Source organism: Microtus ochrogaster, linkage group LG1, assembly GCF_000317375.1.
Source record: "Microtus ochrogaster isolate Prairie Vole_2 linkage group LG1, MicOch1.0, whole genome shotgun sequence".
In the NCBI taxonomy this organism is placed as follows: domain Eukaryota; kingdom Metazoa; phylum Chordata; class Mammalia; order Rodentia; family Cricetidae; genus Microtus; species Microtus ochrogaster.
This window is the reverse complement of record NC_022027.1, coordinates 20580546-20597953: the sequence shown is the minus strand read 5'-3', so window position 1 is coordinate 20597953 and position 17408 is coordinate 20580546. Positions and strand designations below refer to the sequence as shown.

The 17408-nt window shown below is 42.1% G+C and overlaps 1 protein-coding gene across 1 annotated transcript in view; it reads right to left on the bottom strand.

Moving 5' to 3' along the window:
• Nwd2 (NACHT and WD repeat domain containing 2) overlaps window positions 1–17408 on the bottom strand; it is a 138214-nt gene that overhangs the window by 49778 nt on the left and 71028 nt on the right. Inside the window, exon 3 of the mRNA XM_005359244.2 lies at window positions 6053–6169. Coding sequence (XP_005359301.1) covers window positions 6053–6169 — 117 coding nt within the window. The remainder of the gene's footprint in view (window positions 1–6052; window positions 6170–17408) is intronic.

Sequence of the window (17408 nt, the reverse complement as noted above, 5' to 3'; positions counted from 1 at the left end):
ATGATGGAACGGGAGCTAGAGCTAATTCCCAAGGTATTAGCTTGGTTACCTTGACCCATCCTTAAGTCTTCAATCAGATTTAAATTCTCACTGATTATCTCTGTGAAATGTCTCACATCATGCCTGCTTCTCTATTTCAGCTCTTTTCCTTTGCCTCAGGACATTAGTCATGTTCCCAGTTAGGGCCCCCACCTTCAACTCTTCCACTATGCTTATTCATGTCGCAATTTCCTTATGAGGTATGTTGGTTTGGAGGAGAAATGTCCCCAGAGGTTCAGGCATTTGAGTTCTTAGTCCCTGGTAGGTGGCACTGTCAGGAGATGTTTAGGAGATGTGGCCTTGCTGGAGGAAACATGTCACTGGCAGTGGGCTTGGAGTGTTCATAGCTTCATCCTACTTCTGGTTCACTCTCTCTGCTTCAGATTGCTGCTGAGGATGTGATTTCTCCATTTCCCACTTCTGCTGCCTTGATACCTGCCGCTTGCTGCAATGCCTTCCTGCCTTGATAGATTCTTGTCCCTCTGAAACCTAAGCCCAATAAACTTTTTCTTCAACAAGTTGCATTGATCATGTGGGTTTATGAGAGCAACTCAAAAGCCACTAGTTCATGCGGAGTGTCCTGAAACTAGACATTTCTTGTCTCATGTCCCACAGTGCTCTGTATTCTGCCTCCATTCAGGAATTTTTGCTCTTTGGAGAATCAATAGCTCCTTTCTTCTGCTCTAGATCTGGACTTGCTCTTAATCTTTTGAGTATCAATGTAAACTCTGGCTCCTCTGGGGAATCCTCTGAACTATGGAGTCAGAAGACATCTTTTTTTTTCTCTTTTTTTTTTCAACATAGCATTAGTGTAACACTGTATTATCCCACTAACGTCCTTGCATCTCTCACTATATTTAGCCAGTGCTTAGGAGGACTTGAGTAGTCTGGTATCCACTTTTAGATCAGAGAGCTTAACAGGGTCTTATGTACGCTCTAGTGAACACCACTGTGAAATGTGTTTGTCGAGAATCATATATAGACTTCTGGTTGCAAGGAGATACTGGGGCAGTGTGTAGGGGGTGGGGTGGGGCGTGTACAAGACATCTTTTCTGTGTTTTTTAAATTTGAATTTCTGGCATTATCTAGTACAGGTTTTTGAAGCTTCTAAGTTTCTCTGCCCAGGGAAATTAGATTGAAATGTTCAAGTTAATTATGAAATGTAATATTTGACTCAAATAATCTTAATAAAACCATGGACAGCACAGCTTCAGTTTCTACTAGAGAAAGGTATTATGTTTACCAGACTAGTGATTACTTTGTCTGAATCATTCAACTGTATGATAGAGGACACCATGAAGGAAGCTGAGACAGAACATTATGATAAACTTCCTATAAATCTGTAGAGGAAGAAGCAGCAGATTGCTGGAAAATGAACATGGAGTAGGAAGATGTGGGCTTTGGAATTAAGGAGACTTTAACTAGGGCTAGGAAATAGCTCAATGGATAAGGTGCTTGCCTAGAAAACACGAAGTCTGGAATTTGAATATTCAGACCCCATATAAATGCCAGGTGGGCTTGGAGACCCAGCTGGAATTCTGAGTTCAATTAAAAAAATTTATGTCTCAAAGACTAAGGTGGAGAGTGATCATGAGAGATTCATGGCATCAACCTCGTTCAGGCTTCCATGTGCACCAACATCCATGCCTACTGCACACATGTTGTTCCGTACACACGGGAACGTGCATATACACGTAAGCACACCAGACACACATAAAAACTGAAGAGACTAGGTTGTGGGAGCCAGGGAGATAGCGAAATTGGTAAAGCGTTTGTTGTGCAACACTTTATGAAGACATGAATAATTCCCAGAAGCCCCACAAAGGCTGGGTGTCTTAGGGATAAAGTCTGATAAATACAATGCCTAAGAAACAACCAGGGGAGGAAAGGGTTTATTTTGTTTTACATTTCTAGGTAGCAATTCATCGGAACTCTAGCAGGGCAGGAATCTTGAGGCAGGAACAAAAGCAGAAGCTAAGAAGTAGTGCCACTACTGGCTTGCCCCTCTTATTTTGCTCAGCCTGCTGTTTTATAGCACTCAGGATCACCAGTCCAGGGATGGCACCCCCAACAGTGAATTGTGCCCTCCCACATAACCATCAATAAGAAAAATGCACCACAGGTGTGCCCACAGGCCCATCAGCAGGGGGGGCCCTTTCTCAGCTGTGCTTCCTTCATTCTTAGTGACTCTGCCAGCACACTGGGTGCAGTTATAACCTGGAATCTCACTTCTGGCAGGCAGGAACAGGAGGGTCCCTGAGATTCGCTGGCTAGCCAGTCCAGCAGAATTGGTAAACGCCAGGTAGAGTGAGAGACAATAAGTAGAGGAATGATTGAGGAAGAGCCTTGAAAGCAGCTTCTGGTCTCCATATGTGCATGCATATGCACTTACATACGTGTACACCCCACCTCCAGAAACCCCCCCTCCACACCCCTGGGAGAGTTTAAATCTTGGCTATATCCTGTATTAGTTCTTTAGCCAAATCACCTACGTCTCAGCATTCTCAGTGATAGACCTGAAAAGCAACAGCCTCAGTAGGTTAGCAGGGAGCTCCGCACAGCAGCCGGCGTACATTAGGGACTCAGAAAAGACTGATTTCTTCTCTCTCAGTTTCCATCTATGTAAAATCAAGATTTGTAAACTATCTAGCTACTGCATGGCTTTAGTACCTCAGTCTTTTTCAGGCCACAAGTTTTACCAGTCTTCTATCTTTAGGGACACACATGTAGTGGAGAATTTCTGGAAATATTTAAAAGTCTATTCCAGTTGGTAATTGTGTTTTTTTTTAAATATTTATTTATTTATTATGTATACAATATTCTGTCTGTGTGTATGCGTGCAGGCCAGAAGAGGGCACCAGACCTCATTACAGATGGTTGTGAGCCACCATGTGGTTGCCGGGAATTGAACTCAGGACCTTTGGAAGAGCAGGCAATGCTCTTAACCACTGAGCCATCTCTCCAGCCCCTGTTTTTATTTTTGTTCTTCTGATGTCCATTGGTTTGATATATCCTCCTTTCCTGACATCTTGAGAGGGAAATCAAAGCATTTTTCTAAGAGGCTGGTCCTCATATGGGTGTCAGTGTCAGTATTGAAACACTGTACGTAGTTCATTTGTGCTACACCAAGTTGGTAATACAACAAGAAGAAAATGCCCCTCTCTCTGAAAGCGTATCAGGACGAAGGAAGCAAGAAAGGCTAGGGGTGCGATATTAGCAGTGTGTGGCCTCTGCTCCTGTTCCCACCGCAGCATGTGTTTGGGTGGAATAGATGTGGGGGCAGGCTTTGCTGAATGTGTCGTACTTGAAACAGGCGAAACAATTTATTCTGTCCTTAAAAGCTGAGGAAAACGGAAGTGGTGGTCTCAACTATGAGTGGTCTCCCTGTTAGCTCCACTGCTCTCTGGAAACGGGAGAGGATTTTACATAGTAAGATATGATGAATCTGGACTGGAGAGAGAGTGCTCTTAACCCTTCGCTCTTGCAGGGGACCTGGATTTGGAATCCACTACTCACATGGTGGCTCACAACCATCCTTAACTCTAGTTCTGGGGGATCCAAAGCCCTCTTCTGACTTCCACAGGCCACAGGCATGCACATGGCGCACATATATACATGCAAGCCAAACACTCATACACATAAAATAAATTTAAAAGAATACAGTGAATTTATATCTAGCAAAGTAATATCTATTGCATATGGTTTATAATTTTCAAATAGAGAGATAAGAATGAACGCTACCCCATTAACACTGTTTATTTATTTGTGTTTGTGTATCCTATAGCTTGCATGAGGGGGTTAGAGAATGTGATGGTTTGAAAGAAAATAGCCTCCATAGGCCCATAGGGAGTGGCACTTTTAGGAGATGTGGCGTCGTTGGAGTGTGTGTGGTCTTGTTGGAGGAAGTGTGTCACTGTGGAGGTGGGTTCATAAGCTCAAGCTACCCCCCAGTGTGGCACACAGTTTCCTTCTGCTGCTTTCATATCAAGATGTAGAACTTCCAGCTACCTCTCCAACATCATGCCTGCCTCTCAGAGAGAGTAGGTAAGGCCTCCCTTGGGGAGTCTGCAAAGTCTGGCGTACCAAGTTGAGGACCAAACTCTCTCCCTGCTCCCGCCTCTTATCAAGACTGAGCAAGGTATTGCACCATAGGGAATGGGCTCCAAAAAGCCAGTTCATGCATCTGGGATAATTCCTGGTCTCACTGCCGCATCCCCTCAACAGATCAAGACATATAACAAGTAGTTTTAGTTTAGGCACAACATTCTAGAGTGTTATGAAATGGGGCAAATATCTGTTACTTTTGAATTCCCTAGGCTGGACTGAGACGGAGCTATTGAGAACATGGCCCCTGAGTTGCCAAGAGGTATATACAGTTGTAGACTTCTCAAATATAGCTTTCTGAGCATGAAGAAATTGGATCTAACCTATGTTCTGGGATTTGCATTTCTCTCACACCTCCCCTGCTTTAGTGGCTTGTATTATCTCCTTTGTGGACAGTTGTTTTAGGTACTTTGCTTGTAGAAAATACAGTGACCAAGGACAACTTGGAGAAGAAAGGGTTTATTTTGCCTTATGGTTCCAGAGGGATGAGAATCTATCATGGTGGGGAGTCATGGCAGCAAGTAGTAGTCATGGCAATAGGAGAAGGAAGCTCCTGGCCTACATCTTAACCACACACTGAAGCAGAGAAAGTCAAGTGGAAGCAGGCTAAGGCTGTGAACTCTTGAAGCTTGTTCGTAGTGCTGTATTTCCTCTAGCAAGGTCCACCTCCTAAGAGTTGTATAACATCCCGAACAGCACTACCAGCTGGGACCAAGGGAGCCCTTGAGGGTATTCCTAATTCAAACCACAGTGATTCAGTTTTCCAAGACTTAGATCACTGTTTTTATACATCCATTCTGCCAACCTCTAAACAAGGTTTCTTTCTGTTGTAGTACTGTGACACTCTCCAAGGTGTGCATGTCCTTCCCTGTCCTGGGCCAACCCTGGACACACACAGTAGGATCATTTCTTTACATCCTTCAACTTATTTCTTTGACTTTCTTTGTCACTCAGTAAAAGCAAAATATTTCTTTTAATAAATTTTTTCTTTCCAGAATTGGAAGTTCTCAATTATGTGTAACACTTTTTAAAATAAATTCCAAAGTCTGGCAGGACTCCCTCATCTGTACAGCATTCTCCTTTGTTCCCACTCTTCCAGGCACATGCCAAGGATAAGCCTGGACAACCACACCTTAGAGAGCCCTGACTTAGAATATTGGCCAGGTTCTTTCCCACCCATGATACCCATACCATTTTCCTTTAATGGCCACCTATCATTAACATAAATCTCCCCCCCCCCGCTTGCTTGCATTCCCTTTCTTCTTTTCTTCATTGTGCTGATCACCATCTGAATTCTTATTTTATTGATTTACGTTGCTTGCTCCTTCCCACTTCTATCCACAGAAGAACGCAAGCTCCAAGAGAGTGAGGAAATATATTGCTTTTGCTCATTGCAAAGGTCGAATCAAGAGAAGATGGAGCTCCAAATGGCACTACCACATGCTTAACTCTGGCATGTGCCCAACACAAAGAGCAGCCAATAGCACATGCAGACCTTGAAGCAATTTATTATCCTTGGTAAAACCTTTTAATTGATAAAATAGACATTTTAATATTGGGGGAATAAAAAGATATGGTGATGTAGTAAATCAAACAGCTTGATGAGCAAAGCTACTGCAAGACAGAAAGTCATCCTTATTGCTAACTGCAAGTTGGAAAATTGCTCAACTCCATGTCATTCCACCCATTACCATTTCAAAATATTCATCATTAATTTGTAATATGTCTTGTGAGAGCTGAAGAGATATTTTTTTCACACGTGTGGGTAAGCAGATAGTTACAATTCTTTAAAATAAATACGCAAGAAATCTTCCTCTTGGTACTTAAGAAAGCCCCTAGCCCACACACACCAGCACGTACTGTCACATTCTTAGGATTTAGTAGAAAACGTTAGTGTTTTTATACCCACAACAAAGCATGGACCTGCAGAAGTCTTCAGGCACTCCTCCAGCAGCTTCATGCGCATCTTCTGCAGCTCAGGGCTGTCCCATTCATCTTCATCAACTCCCCAGTACAGATCTATGACCTGCAGACAAATGAGCGAAGCAGGATTAATTCCCCTGCAGGGAAATTAAATTTACCTGTGGGCTTCATTCTCGCTCACAGTGTCAACCTAATGTGACTTTCAACTTTCCTCTCCGCAGTGTGCTTTCCCTTAGAGGGGGACACCAATTTTCAAGGTCTATGTAAAGAGACCCGTTTTTATCCCACAGTGGCTTAGGAACAAGCATTGTGACTTCTTATTTTGTTTCTGATCAAGGAATCACGAGCCCAGAGAAAAGGAAACGGTAAGTGTAGGAGGTTCTGGAGTGTAGGATTTAATTACATTGAACTAGCAAAACCGAATGTATCTGGGATAAACTAAGCATATTACTCATGACAGATCACACTGTAAAATATTATCTACTGCATGTGCTAATATAAGAAAAGACACTGATCTGACATCAAACATTTACACTTCTTTAGAAAAGAGAAAGAAACCCAAAAATAACCTCCCTTCTGCTAATATCACATTTTATTCCAGAGGATGAAATACTTTGGCTATGCCTGTTTTATCTATGAACAATTTGGCTTTCTTCAATACATATTTGAAGAACCTTATTGGAAAACAGAAAGGTGTGCCTTACTGAGAGATGAGGATAATAGGGCCCTCTCTCTCCTGACTTCAAACACTCCCTGGGAAGATTCTCTAAGTCTGTAAAAACTTTCAGAAGGCAGTTCTATGAAAAGATCCGTACAGAGCCGCATGGGTTCATTCATTTCCTTTGCTCAGCACTATCTGCATAATGTAACTGCTTCCGCCAGGGGCTTTGAAGGTTGCTGCTTTTCCTTCCCTAGTTTCCCACATCAGGAAAGAGAAGCTTCCTGCCTTCCTTGCAGTTTGGCTGGGCTTGGGTGAGAGGAGTCGGGAGGAATGGGAGTCCTCTGGGATGCAGGCAGATTCCAGGGACTCTATGTCCATCCTGGTTCTCAGCTGTGTTTCCCACACAGCTTGTGTTTCTACTAGAGATCTGACATGTTGAATCTGAGTTCTTGGATTGCCTAGTAGACCCATAATAGTATCCTTAAAAAAATATTCCCATGAGGAAGTGGCGAGAGACTGCTCTGGAGAGAGAGCTGGTTCATTGGTGAAGAATACTTGCCATTGCTGTTCAATCCTAAGGACCACAGAGTTAGGATCCCAGCATCAGTGATTGGTGGGCCACAGCTCTAGTTATAAAGCTCACACAGATAGACTGACAGACATTAAATCTTTAAAAAATAGTCCCACAGTTCATTCCAGGACTTCTAGCATATCTGAAACTCTCCACGCTGACTTGGGGGACTCTGCTACTTAAACTACATTATAACTACATAAACTACACCGTGTTGGGGGGGGATATCTGGCAATGAGGTGATAACCTGACTGATCAATTGGAGAATTGATGTGGGATTCCCCTCTGTATTCTGTGAATACCATTGGTTAATAATGAAACTGTCTTGGGCCTGCTCAGGGAATAGAGGTAGGTGGGGAAAACTAAACTGAATGCTGGGAGAAAGAACAAGGAGTTAGAGAGAAGCCAAGGAACCGCTGCCAGAGACAGACATGTTGAAACCTTGCCAGTAGGCCATGAACCTTGTAGGAAAATATAAAATAATGGAGATGGGTTAATTCTAGATGTAAGAGGTAGCTAGCAATACGTACATTTGAGTAATTGGCCATGCAGTGATTAAATTAATACAGTTTCTGTGTGGTTATTTCGGGAGTCTGGGTGGCCGGGAAATGAACAAGCAGAGGGTAGCCGGGAACACACAAGCAGCCTTCTTACAATAGAGAATCACTAGCTGTGGCTATTTAAAATTAAAGACAAGTAAGCAGAGATGTAAAGTTCAGTTTCTCAAGGGCTCTCTGGCTCCTTGCAGTTGCTGACTCTTAGTCTGGGTAGTGTAGAAATAGCATATGCCCCATTATGGAATTCCAGAGAACAGAGTTGTATGTCACTGAGTTTCAGGAGGGCACAGAAGGTATCTTTCAAGAAAATGGGACAGACAAGACTGTAAAGTAAGTACTCGGTAAATAATTTGACCACATTCCATTCGTGTGATTTAGAAAATGGCTCTTTTTTAGACATTTTAATTTCATTGCCATGAAACCATTACAATATAAAAACTGTTACAGATAATATATAAAAATATAAATGTTAAAACAGGACATTTTTATTTATTTTTAGAATTTATATATTGTATCATTTTGTGTTTGAGCGTTCTGCTTGGATGTATGCTTGTGTATGACCTACTTTTCTGGTGCCCACTGAGATCAGAAGAAGGTGTTGGATTCCCTAGGATTGGAGTTAACAGTTGCTGTGAGCTGCCAATGTAGGTGATGGAAATTGAGCTTTGGTCCTCTGCAAGAACAACAAGCGTGCTTAGCTGTTGAGCCAACTCTCCAGCCTCTAAAACAGGGCATTTCCAGCCACCAGTCAATAGAGCATCAAAACACTCAAATTCATTGCCGTGTGAATGGTACTACAGATTGGGCCACATACAACATAGCAATCACACACAGACCATGCCTTCATCTTCTTAACCGACACTGGTTGGGCATGAAGTCATACACTGTAGAGCGACATTTCAGTGAACGTAGACCACAATAGAGATGGACATGCCAAGAAATAACTAGTAGGAAAACTCTCAAAAATGATGACATGAGAAAGGGCAGCATTTTAAAATGGCACATAGGTCAAGGAATCACAAAGGAAATAAAAGCTTTAGACAAATGGAGATGAAGACATAACGGACTGAAGTGTAGGAGACAGTCAATGCAGCACCAGGAAAAACACTGTGGCTAAGAACTATATTAAAATTTTATCATTTTATTTATTGAAAATAGATTCTTCTCTCATTCAGTGCATCCCTTCTCTCCACTCTTCTCACTCCCCCACCTCCCAAATTAAGTTTCCCTTTGAAGATTCTAGAAAAAGAAGAGCAAATGCTGTAACCAAACAAACAATGAAAACAATCAGAAAGGGGGAAGTAATGGCTCATCATGGAAATTTATGAACCAGAAAAATGTAGAGAATCAACAAAATAAAGCGTTATTGAAAAGGCTAAAAGAATAAAATTTTAGTGAAAATTACAATGGTGCTGAAGGAAGGAGACTTCAAACCCTAATGCCAGGAGTGAAATGTTATTATTATCTACCCTAAACGAATAGCCAGTACAAAGGAATATGCTAGAAACAACCAACTGCGCGACAATAAGTTAGAAAATTGCTAAGGAGATACAAATTAGTGGAGCTGACTCCAGATTACAGAGTACATACACATCTTTAAGAGGATATCAAATGTGACCCCAGCTAAGACTCCTAGCACCGTGGATAGGTAGCCTGAACTGGTCATCTCCTGGAATCAGATAGCTGACTACCCTAATTGTCATCAGAGAGCTTTTGTCCAGTCACTGATGGAAGCAGATGCAGAGATCCATAGCCAAGCTCCAGACCAAGCTCCAGGAATCCTGCTGAAGAGAGGAAGGAAGGATTGTATGTGCCAGGAGGGTCAAGGCCATCGCAAGGGAACCCACAGGGACAATTAACCTGGGCTCTTTGGAGCTCACAGACACTGGATTGACAGTGAGGGAGCCTACACCAGACTGACCTAGGACTTCTACATATTTCTAACAGTTGAATAGCTTGGTCTACCTGTGGGGTTCCTAGTAGTGAAAACAGGGTCTGTCCTTGACACGGTGGCAGGCTTCTGGGAACCTATTCCTCGTACTGGGTTGCCTTACCAAGCCTTAATATGAGGGGAAGAGCTTAGCTCTACCTTAACTTGATATGCCATGCTTTGTTGACGCTCATGGGAGACCTGTCCCTTTTTGAACAGAAACAGAGGAATGAATTCTGGGATTCTGGGGGAGGGCAGAAGGAGGTGGGGGTAGGGAATGGGAAGAGAGGTGGAATAGGAAACTGTGGTGGATATAAACTAAGTGAATAAATTTAATTAAAAAAGGAAAATGAAGAGATTGAATAGTAAATAATACATTAAGTATTACTGGAAGGCAATGCCTAGCTCCAGATGATATGCTTGCTGGTAATGACTGTTGAACATTTATAGAAGAATTAATATCAATTCTTCAGAAGTATTCCAAAGATTTGAAGGAGGGAGGACCCTTTCTTTTCTTTTTTTTTACTTTTTAAAAAGTTTTTTTAAGGACCTTTTTTTTATTTATTTTACATACCAACTGAACTTTCCCCTCCCTCCCTCCTCCCAGTAACCAAGCTTCAAACCTGCCCTTCCCAATCCATTCTTCCTCCATTTCCATTCAGAAAGGGGCCGACTTCTTATGAGCTTGAGCAAAACATGGGACATCACATTGAGGCAGGACAGAGCTCCTTCCCTTGTGTCCAGGCTGCGCAAGGTAATCCAGCAGGGACACCAGGCTCCCCAAAGCCAGCTAAGTACCAGGGGACAGGTCCTGATCTGACTGCTAGGAGCCTTAAAAAGAGACCAAGAGACACAACTGTCACACACATGCAGAGGGCCTAGTTCAGTTCCATTGCGGGTCCCTAACTGTTGGGCCAGCATCCATGAGCTCCAACATGCTCTGTGGGATTCCCCATCATGACTCTCCTGGCTCATACAATCCCTCCTCCTCTTCTTCAGCAGAACTCCTGGAGCTCAGCCCAGTGCTTGGCTATGGATCTCTGTATTGGCTTGCATCGGTTACTGGATAGAGTATCTCTGATGACAACTAGGGTAGTCACCAAACTGATTACAGTAGATGCCAGTTCAGGCATCCTCTCCACTACTGTTAGAAGTCTTAGCTGGGGTCACCCTTGTGGATTTCTGGGGTTTTACCTGATGCCAGGTTTCTTCTTGACCCCCAAATGCCTCCCCACCAAGAGGTCTCTTTTGTTACTCTCCCCCTCTGTCCCATCTCCAGCCCACCTCCTGCACCCAGCCTGCCCAACCCGCTCACTCCATCCCTCCATCCCCCCTCACCCCTCCCAGTTTATCCAGGAGATCTCTTCAATGGCCCCTTCCCAGGGAAACCCATGCATCAAGAGGGCCCTTTCTAAGCACAGTGTGACTCAGGTACAAAACTAGACAGAAAATCCTACGGGAATTATAGATTGATATTTTTTTGATTAAAGGCAAAAATCCTCAATAAAAATATTAGAAAGTTAAACTTTCAACATAGAAATCTGGCCATACAAGACAGCCAAGTGTTTTCTATTTCTGTCCATTTGCATGCAAACTTCAAGAAGTCATTGTTTTTTACTGCTGAGTAATACTCTAATATGTATATATTCCATACTTTCTTCATCCATTCTTCCATTGAAGGGCATCTAGGTTGTTTCCAGGTTCTGGCTATTACAAATAATATACTGCTATGAACATAGTTGAACAAATGCTTTTGTCATATGATCGGGCATCTCTTGGGTATAATCCCAAGAGTGATATTGCTGGGTCCAGGGGTAGGTTGATCCCGAATTTCCTGAGAAACCGCCACACTGCTTTCCAAAGTGGTTGCACAAGTTTGCATTCCCACCAGCAATGGATGAGTGTACCCCTTCCTCCACAGCCTCTCTAGCAAAGGCTATCATTGGTGTTTTTATTTTAGCCATTCTGACAGGTGTAAGATGGTATCTTAAAGTTGTCTTGATTTGCATTTACCTGATCGCTAAGGAAGTTGAACATGACCTTAAGTGTCTTTTGGCCATATGAACTCCTGTTGAGAATTCTCTGTTCAGCTCAGTGCCCCATTTTATAATTGGGTTGATTAGCCTTTTACAGTCTAGTTTCTTGATGGGATGTACTCAGTCATAATTGGTTTCTAGCCATAAATAAAGGACATTGAGCCTATAACTAGTGATCCTAGAGAAGCTAAATAAGGTGAACCCAAAGAAAAACATATAGTCACCCTCCTGGATATTAGCCTTCATCAGGCGATGAAAGGAGACAGAGACAGAGTCCCACATTGGAGCACCGGACTGAAACCCCAAGGTCCAAATCAGGAGCAGAAGGAGAGAGAGCACGAGCAAGGAACTCAGGACCGCGAGGGGTGCACCCACACACTGAGACAATGGGGATGTTCTATCGGGAACTCACCAACGCCAGCTGGACTGGGTCTGAAAAAGCATGGGATTAAACCAGACTTGCTGAACATAGCGGACAATGAGGACTGCTGAGAAGTCAAGAACCATGGCACTGGGTTTTGATCCTACTGCACGTGCTGGCTTTGTGGGAGCCTAGGCTGCTTGGATGTTCACCTTACTAGACCTGGAAGGAGGTGGGAGGTCCTTGGACTCTCCACAGGGCAGGGAACTCTGACTGCTCTTAGGGCTGATGAGAGAGGGGGAGTTGATTGGGGGAGGGGGAGGGAAATGGGAGGTGGTGATGGGGAGGAGATAGAAATCTTTAATAAATAAATAAGTAAAAAGACAACCAAGTAAGGTTTGTTTGGAATCCAAGGCCGGTTAAAATGTTACACAACTTGGCTAATGCAATATATTAAGAGAATAAAGGACATGCTCATCTCAATAAAATTGACATGATCATCTTAATAGGCAGAGAAAAAACTGACAAAATTGAACTACATTTCATGATAAAAATACCTAAAAATGTAGAAACAGAAACAGACTATATCAACCAGATAAAACACATTTGTGAAAACCTGACAGCCAACATTGAACTTGATGGAGAAATACTGAAAGTTTTCCTCTTATGATGAAAAAGAAGAGAAGATGCCCACACTCACCACTTCTGTTAAGCACTGTGCTGGAAAATTTATTAGGATAATTAGGAAAGAAATAAAATACATACACATGACATATTTTTGTATAGTAAAAGGCTGAGGAATCTGCTCAAATGTGAATGTGGCTACGGACATGTGTGGTATTTGTGTGGAGATTCAAGGACAAATCTGTGGAGTCTATGCTCTCCTGCCTCCTCTATGTGAGCTCCAGAGATCAAAAGTTTGTTACCAAACTCGCCCAGCAAATGCTTTTACCTATTGAGCCATCTGGTTGACCACTTGATTATTTTTATAGGTACAGAAAATCACATATGTGCATATGACATGGAAAACTTTCTAGGGGGCGGAGATGACTGAAGGGAGGGATGAAGGGGAACATGGGAGCATATAGGGCAATATGTTCAATACATTATGTGGTTGCGTGTCAATATCCTTAAGAAACTCAGTACTATGTACGTGGATATACTCCAATGAAAACAACAACAGACAACAAAGAAGTGAAAATAATAACTTCATGAAGGAAGAAAATCATAAATCAGAACATCAAGACTACATAAAGAATGTTGACGGCTCCATAGAGGCAGAAAAAATAATAATTAAATGTGGGCAGAAAATCTGAATATTCTTCAAAGAATATATATATACACACACACACACATATATATGTATGTGTATATATATATGTATATATATATATATTTCTGACAATCATAAAGAGATACTCAGTATTATTATCAGGGAAACATAAGCCAAAACCAAGATAAGATCACAATTATGTCTCTTCAAGGGTGTCTTATAATCAAGAAGACTGAAGGTGAGGAGAGGCTGGAACTACCACACATTACGGGTGGAGATAGAGTGGCTCAGGCATTGCGATGGGTCCAGCCGCTACTGAAGTGGTCAGAGTTGATCCCTGGCCCAGCAATACTCTCCAGAGAAACAAACCCAAGCATACTGACCACACATGTTCACGTGAGAACCCACGCTTGGATGTTCATGGGGCACTCACTATTTATAGCAGCCAGAAAATACAGAGATGTCTGGCATTGAACCACATGATCACTCGGCAGCAAGAGAAGGAACGAGAAACAGTTACAAGCTACAATGCAGGTGAACTTTGAAAACACTAACTGACAGAGGCCAGTTGTACGGGCTACAGCTTATATGAACCCCCTTAGATTGATGTAGGTGAGTCTTCTTTCTATATGTTGCTTTCATTGGTCAATTAATAAAGAGACGCTTGGCCTGACAGGTCAGAACATAGGTGGGTGGAGCAGACAGAACAGAATGCTGGGAAGAAGGGAAGTAAGGCAGACGCCATAGCCCTCCTCTCCGAGATGGATGCAGGTTAGAATCTTTCCTGGTAAGCCACCACTTCGTGGTGCTACACAGATTATTAGAAATGGGTTAATCAAGATGTGAGAGTTAGCCGGGCGATGGTGGCGCACGACTTTAATCCCAGCACTCGGGAGGCAGAGGCAGGCGGATCTCTGTGAGTTCGAGACCAGCCTGGTCTACAGAGCTAGTGCCAGGACAGGCTCCAAAGCCACAGAGAAACCCTGTCTCGAAAAAAAAAAAAAAAAAAAAAAAAAAAAGATGTGAGAGTTAGCAAATAAGAGGCTAGAAATAATGGGCCACACAGTGTTTAAAAGAATACATTTTGTGTGTTGTTATTTTGGGTCATAAGCTAGCCAGGCGTGCAGGAGCTGGTGGCGGGAAGCGGCCCACCATTCCTTCTACATTAGATGAACAGTCAGCACATACAGATTCTACATTAGATGAACAGTCAGCACATACAGATAGAATGTAAAAGAGTGGTTTCTTAGAGTCAGTGTGGAGTGGCGAAGAGGTGGGGCTATATGATAGGCACAGGGTTTTGTTTGAACAGAAATGCTCTAATACTGATTTTTCTAATTGCCACTCAACTGAATATAGAAAAACGTCCCATTGAGTCATATAGTTTAAGACTGTATCTTAATAAAATGATTTCAAGATGATTCTTTGTACATCTATTTATGTTGTAATTTTCTACTGGTCTTACATTCTCTGCCCATAGTGTACTTGGGTACAAGAATAATAGATGTTTAAATCAAGTACCTAGATCATTAAGGGATCAATATTAGGATCTCAGTAGGTGTGAATCACATGACCAGGATAAAAATGTCCGGTAGGGCTCTTCCTTTCATTGGTTTCCTGCGTTGTAGAAGCGCACCATGGCTTTCTGACCCCTTGTCTTTTGTCACAGTTATCATCCGTACAGTCTGCTCCCCAGTACCCTATCTTGGACCTTCATGAGCTGCCCATCTTTTTACTTCGGTAGCTTTGTTTAAATGTTCTCCTGACTCCAATTTTTCTCCATTAAACTGCTCTTTCCCGTATGTCTTTATGGGCATTCAATGATTTAAAAAAAAAAAAAAAGCTGAAATCAAGCCACTGCAAAGACAGCAGGGGCTGGGGGAAGAAATACACAAAACAGAGAACTTATGCAATACAAAACTCCATTTTGGGCAAAGAGATCTGCCATCTATCTACACGATCAATAACTGGCAAAAACCACTTGGAACTAAAGTGCTCAACAAGACAAGATTTATTATACACTTAGAAAAATTAAGTTTAGCATTGAGCCTAATGCCCAGACCCGGCATCTCTTTGTTGTTTGCTGCACTACTTACTACCTTGTCCATTGCACATTCTATGTGCCTTTATTTATGGAGTTACTTAAGTTGAAAACTTAGAGAAGTAATTTGGCTTTTATTTTATTCTGCTTAAAACTATCTCATTTCTTTTCATTCTTAGGGAGGCGGATTTATCCTGCTAATTATAATACGCTCAATTGATCTGAAAACAAAATAATCTGCCAAGAAAGTCTTAAATAGTCCTCCCCAGCAATAAGATGAAATTCATTTAAAGAAACACCAGCATTATAAAACTACTGTCCACCTTGCAAAAGAGCACAATCAAATTTGAATTTACAGTGCCCTGACACTATCAGTTAGTTGCAAAGAGCCTTTGAGAAAATGTTTACCAAAATGTTTCCTTGACAAAATTCTGCACATTACAGATCATTATCTGTATATAAAACATAAAAGTGAGAGATTACATGACTGATATTATTTGTATGTGTTGTTGTTGTGTGTATGTGTGGTGTGAGTTTGTACATGTGGGTGTTCACATCTGTTCATGACTGGAGGCCAGTGGAAGACTCCTCCTGGGTTATTCTCCTGAGATAAAGTCACTCAGTGAACTTGGAGGTTAGGCTGGCTGGTTACTGGCAGCCAGAAGCCCTACTTATTTTCCTGTCTCTGCCCACTGCAGCACTTGAATTGTAAATGTGCTCGTAGCTACACTCAGCTTTTTATGTGGGTGCTGGGATCTGAACTCGGGTCCTTGTGCTTGCACTGACCCACTGAGCCATGTCTCCTATACTTATTACTATTATTAAAACAAATTCCATACTGAAGTGAAAATTGTTGCTATTTATCATAGTGGGAGGCTCCATACTCATCTCCTGGCTCTGTATTACTTTGGGCAGTTCTTCCTTGGCAGTGATCTCACTTTACACTTAAAAATAATCTTACTACATTCTTGTTATTTTGGATTAAAAAATGTATGTCTCCATCTTTCTTGGCATTTACACACATCAAACACAGTTTTCAGGGATCCCTTTTTAAGGACTCCAATAGCTCAGGAAATAATTACAGAAATTGGCAAGTGGGAACACATGGAATTCAAAAACCTTCTGCACTGCAGAGGAAACAAACCACAGAGTGAACAGGCAGTGAGAGAATGGGAGAGAATCTTTGCCAAGTGCACATCACACAGGGGAGAATGCTGGGACCTGTAACACCAGACTCCACAGATCATCATACCAAGGACCGAGTACACTAAGTGAGGAGACAGTTCTTAAAAGGCGGAACACAAGTGCCCAATAAACTAATAAAAATGCTCAGCCCTTTTTGCCCTCAGGGAAATGTAAATGAAAACTGTATTGAGTTTCTATATCACTCCAGTGAGAACGGCCATCATCAAAGAGACTAATGACAAATGACCGTGAGCATGGGAAGAAGAAGACCAGCACACACTGTCCTGTCTTTGGGAATTAGATCTTGTACAGCAACTCTGGAGATCAGTATGGAGTGTCCTCAAAAACCAAAACAAAAAACAGAACTAACATGCGATCCAGCTATGCCAGTCATGGGAATACAGCTGAAAGAAGCCAGGGTAGGCACACTACAGCGATACTTAACACATCCATGTTTACGGCTGCTTTATCCACTATAGCCAAAATATGGAAACAGCCTGTCTGCCCTTCCGCAGAACAAACAAAGGAAATGCAGTATAAATACATAATAGAGCTTCATTCCTCTACAAAAGAAGAAGTTATGTCCCTTTTAGTAAAATGAAACTGGAGACCATAATGTTAAATGAAATAAGCCAGACTCACAGCTGACTATGACATGTTTTTTATATGAAGAATCTATCATCTATCTATCTATCTATCTATCTATCTATCTATCTATCTATCTATC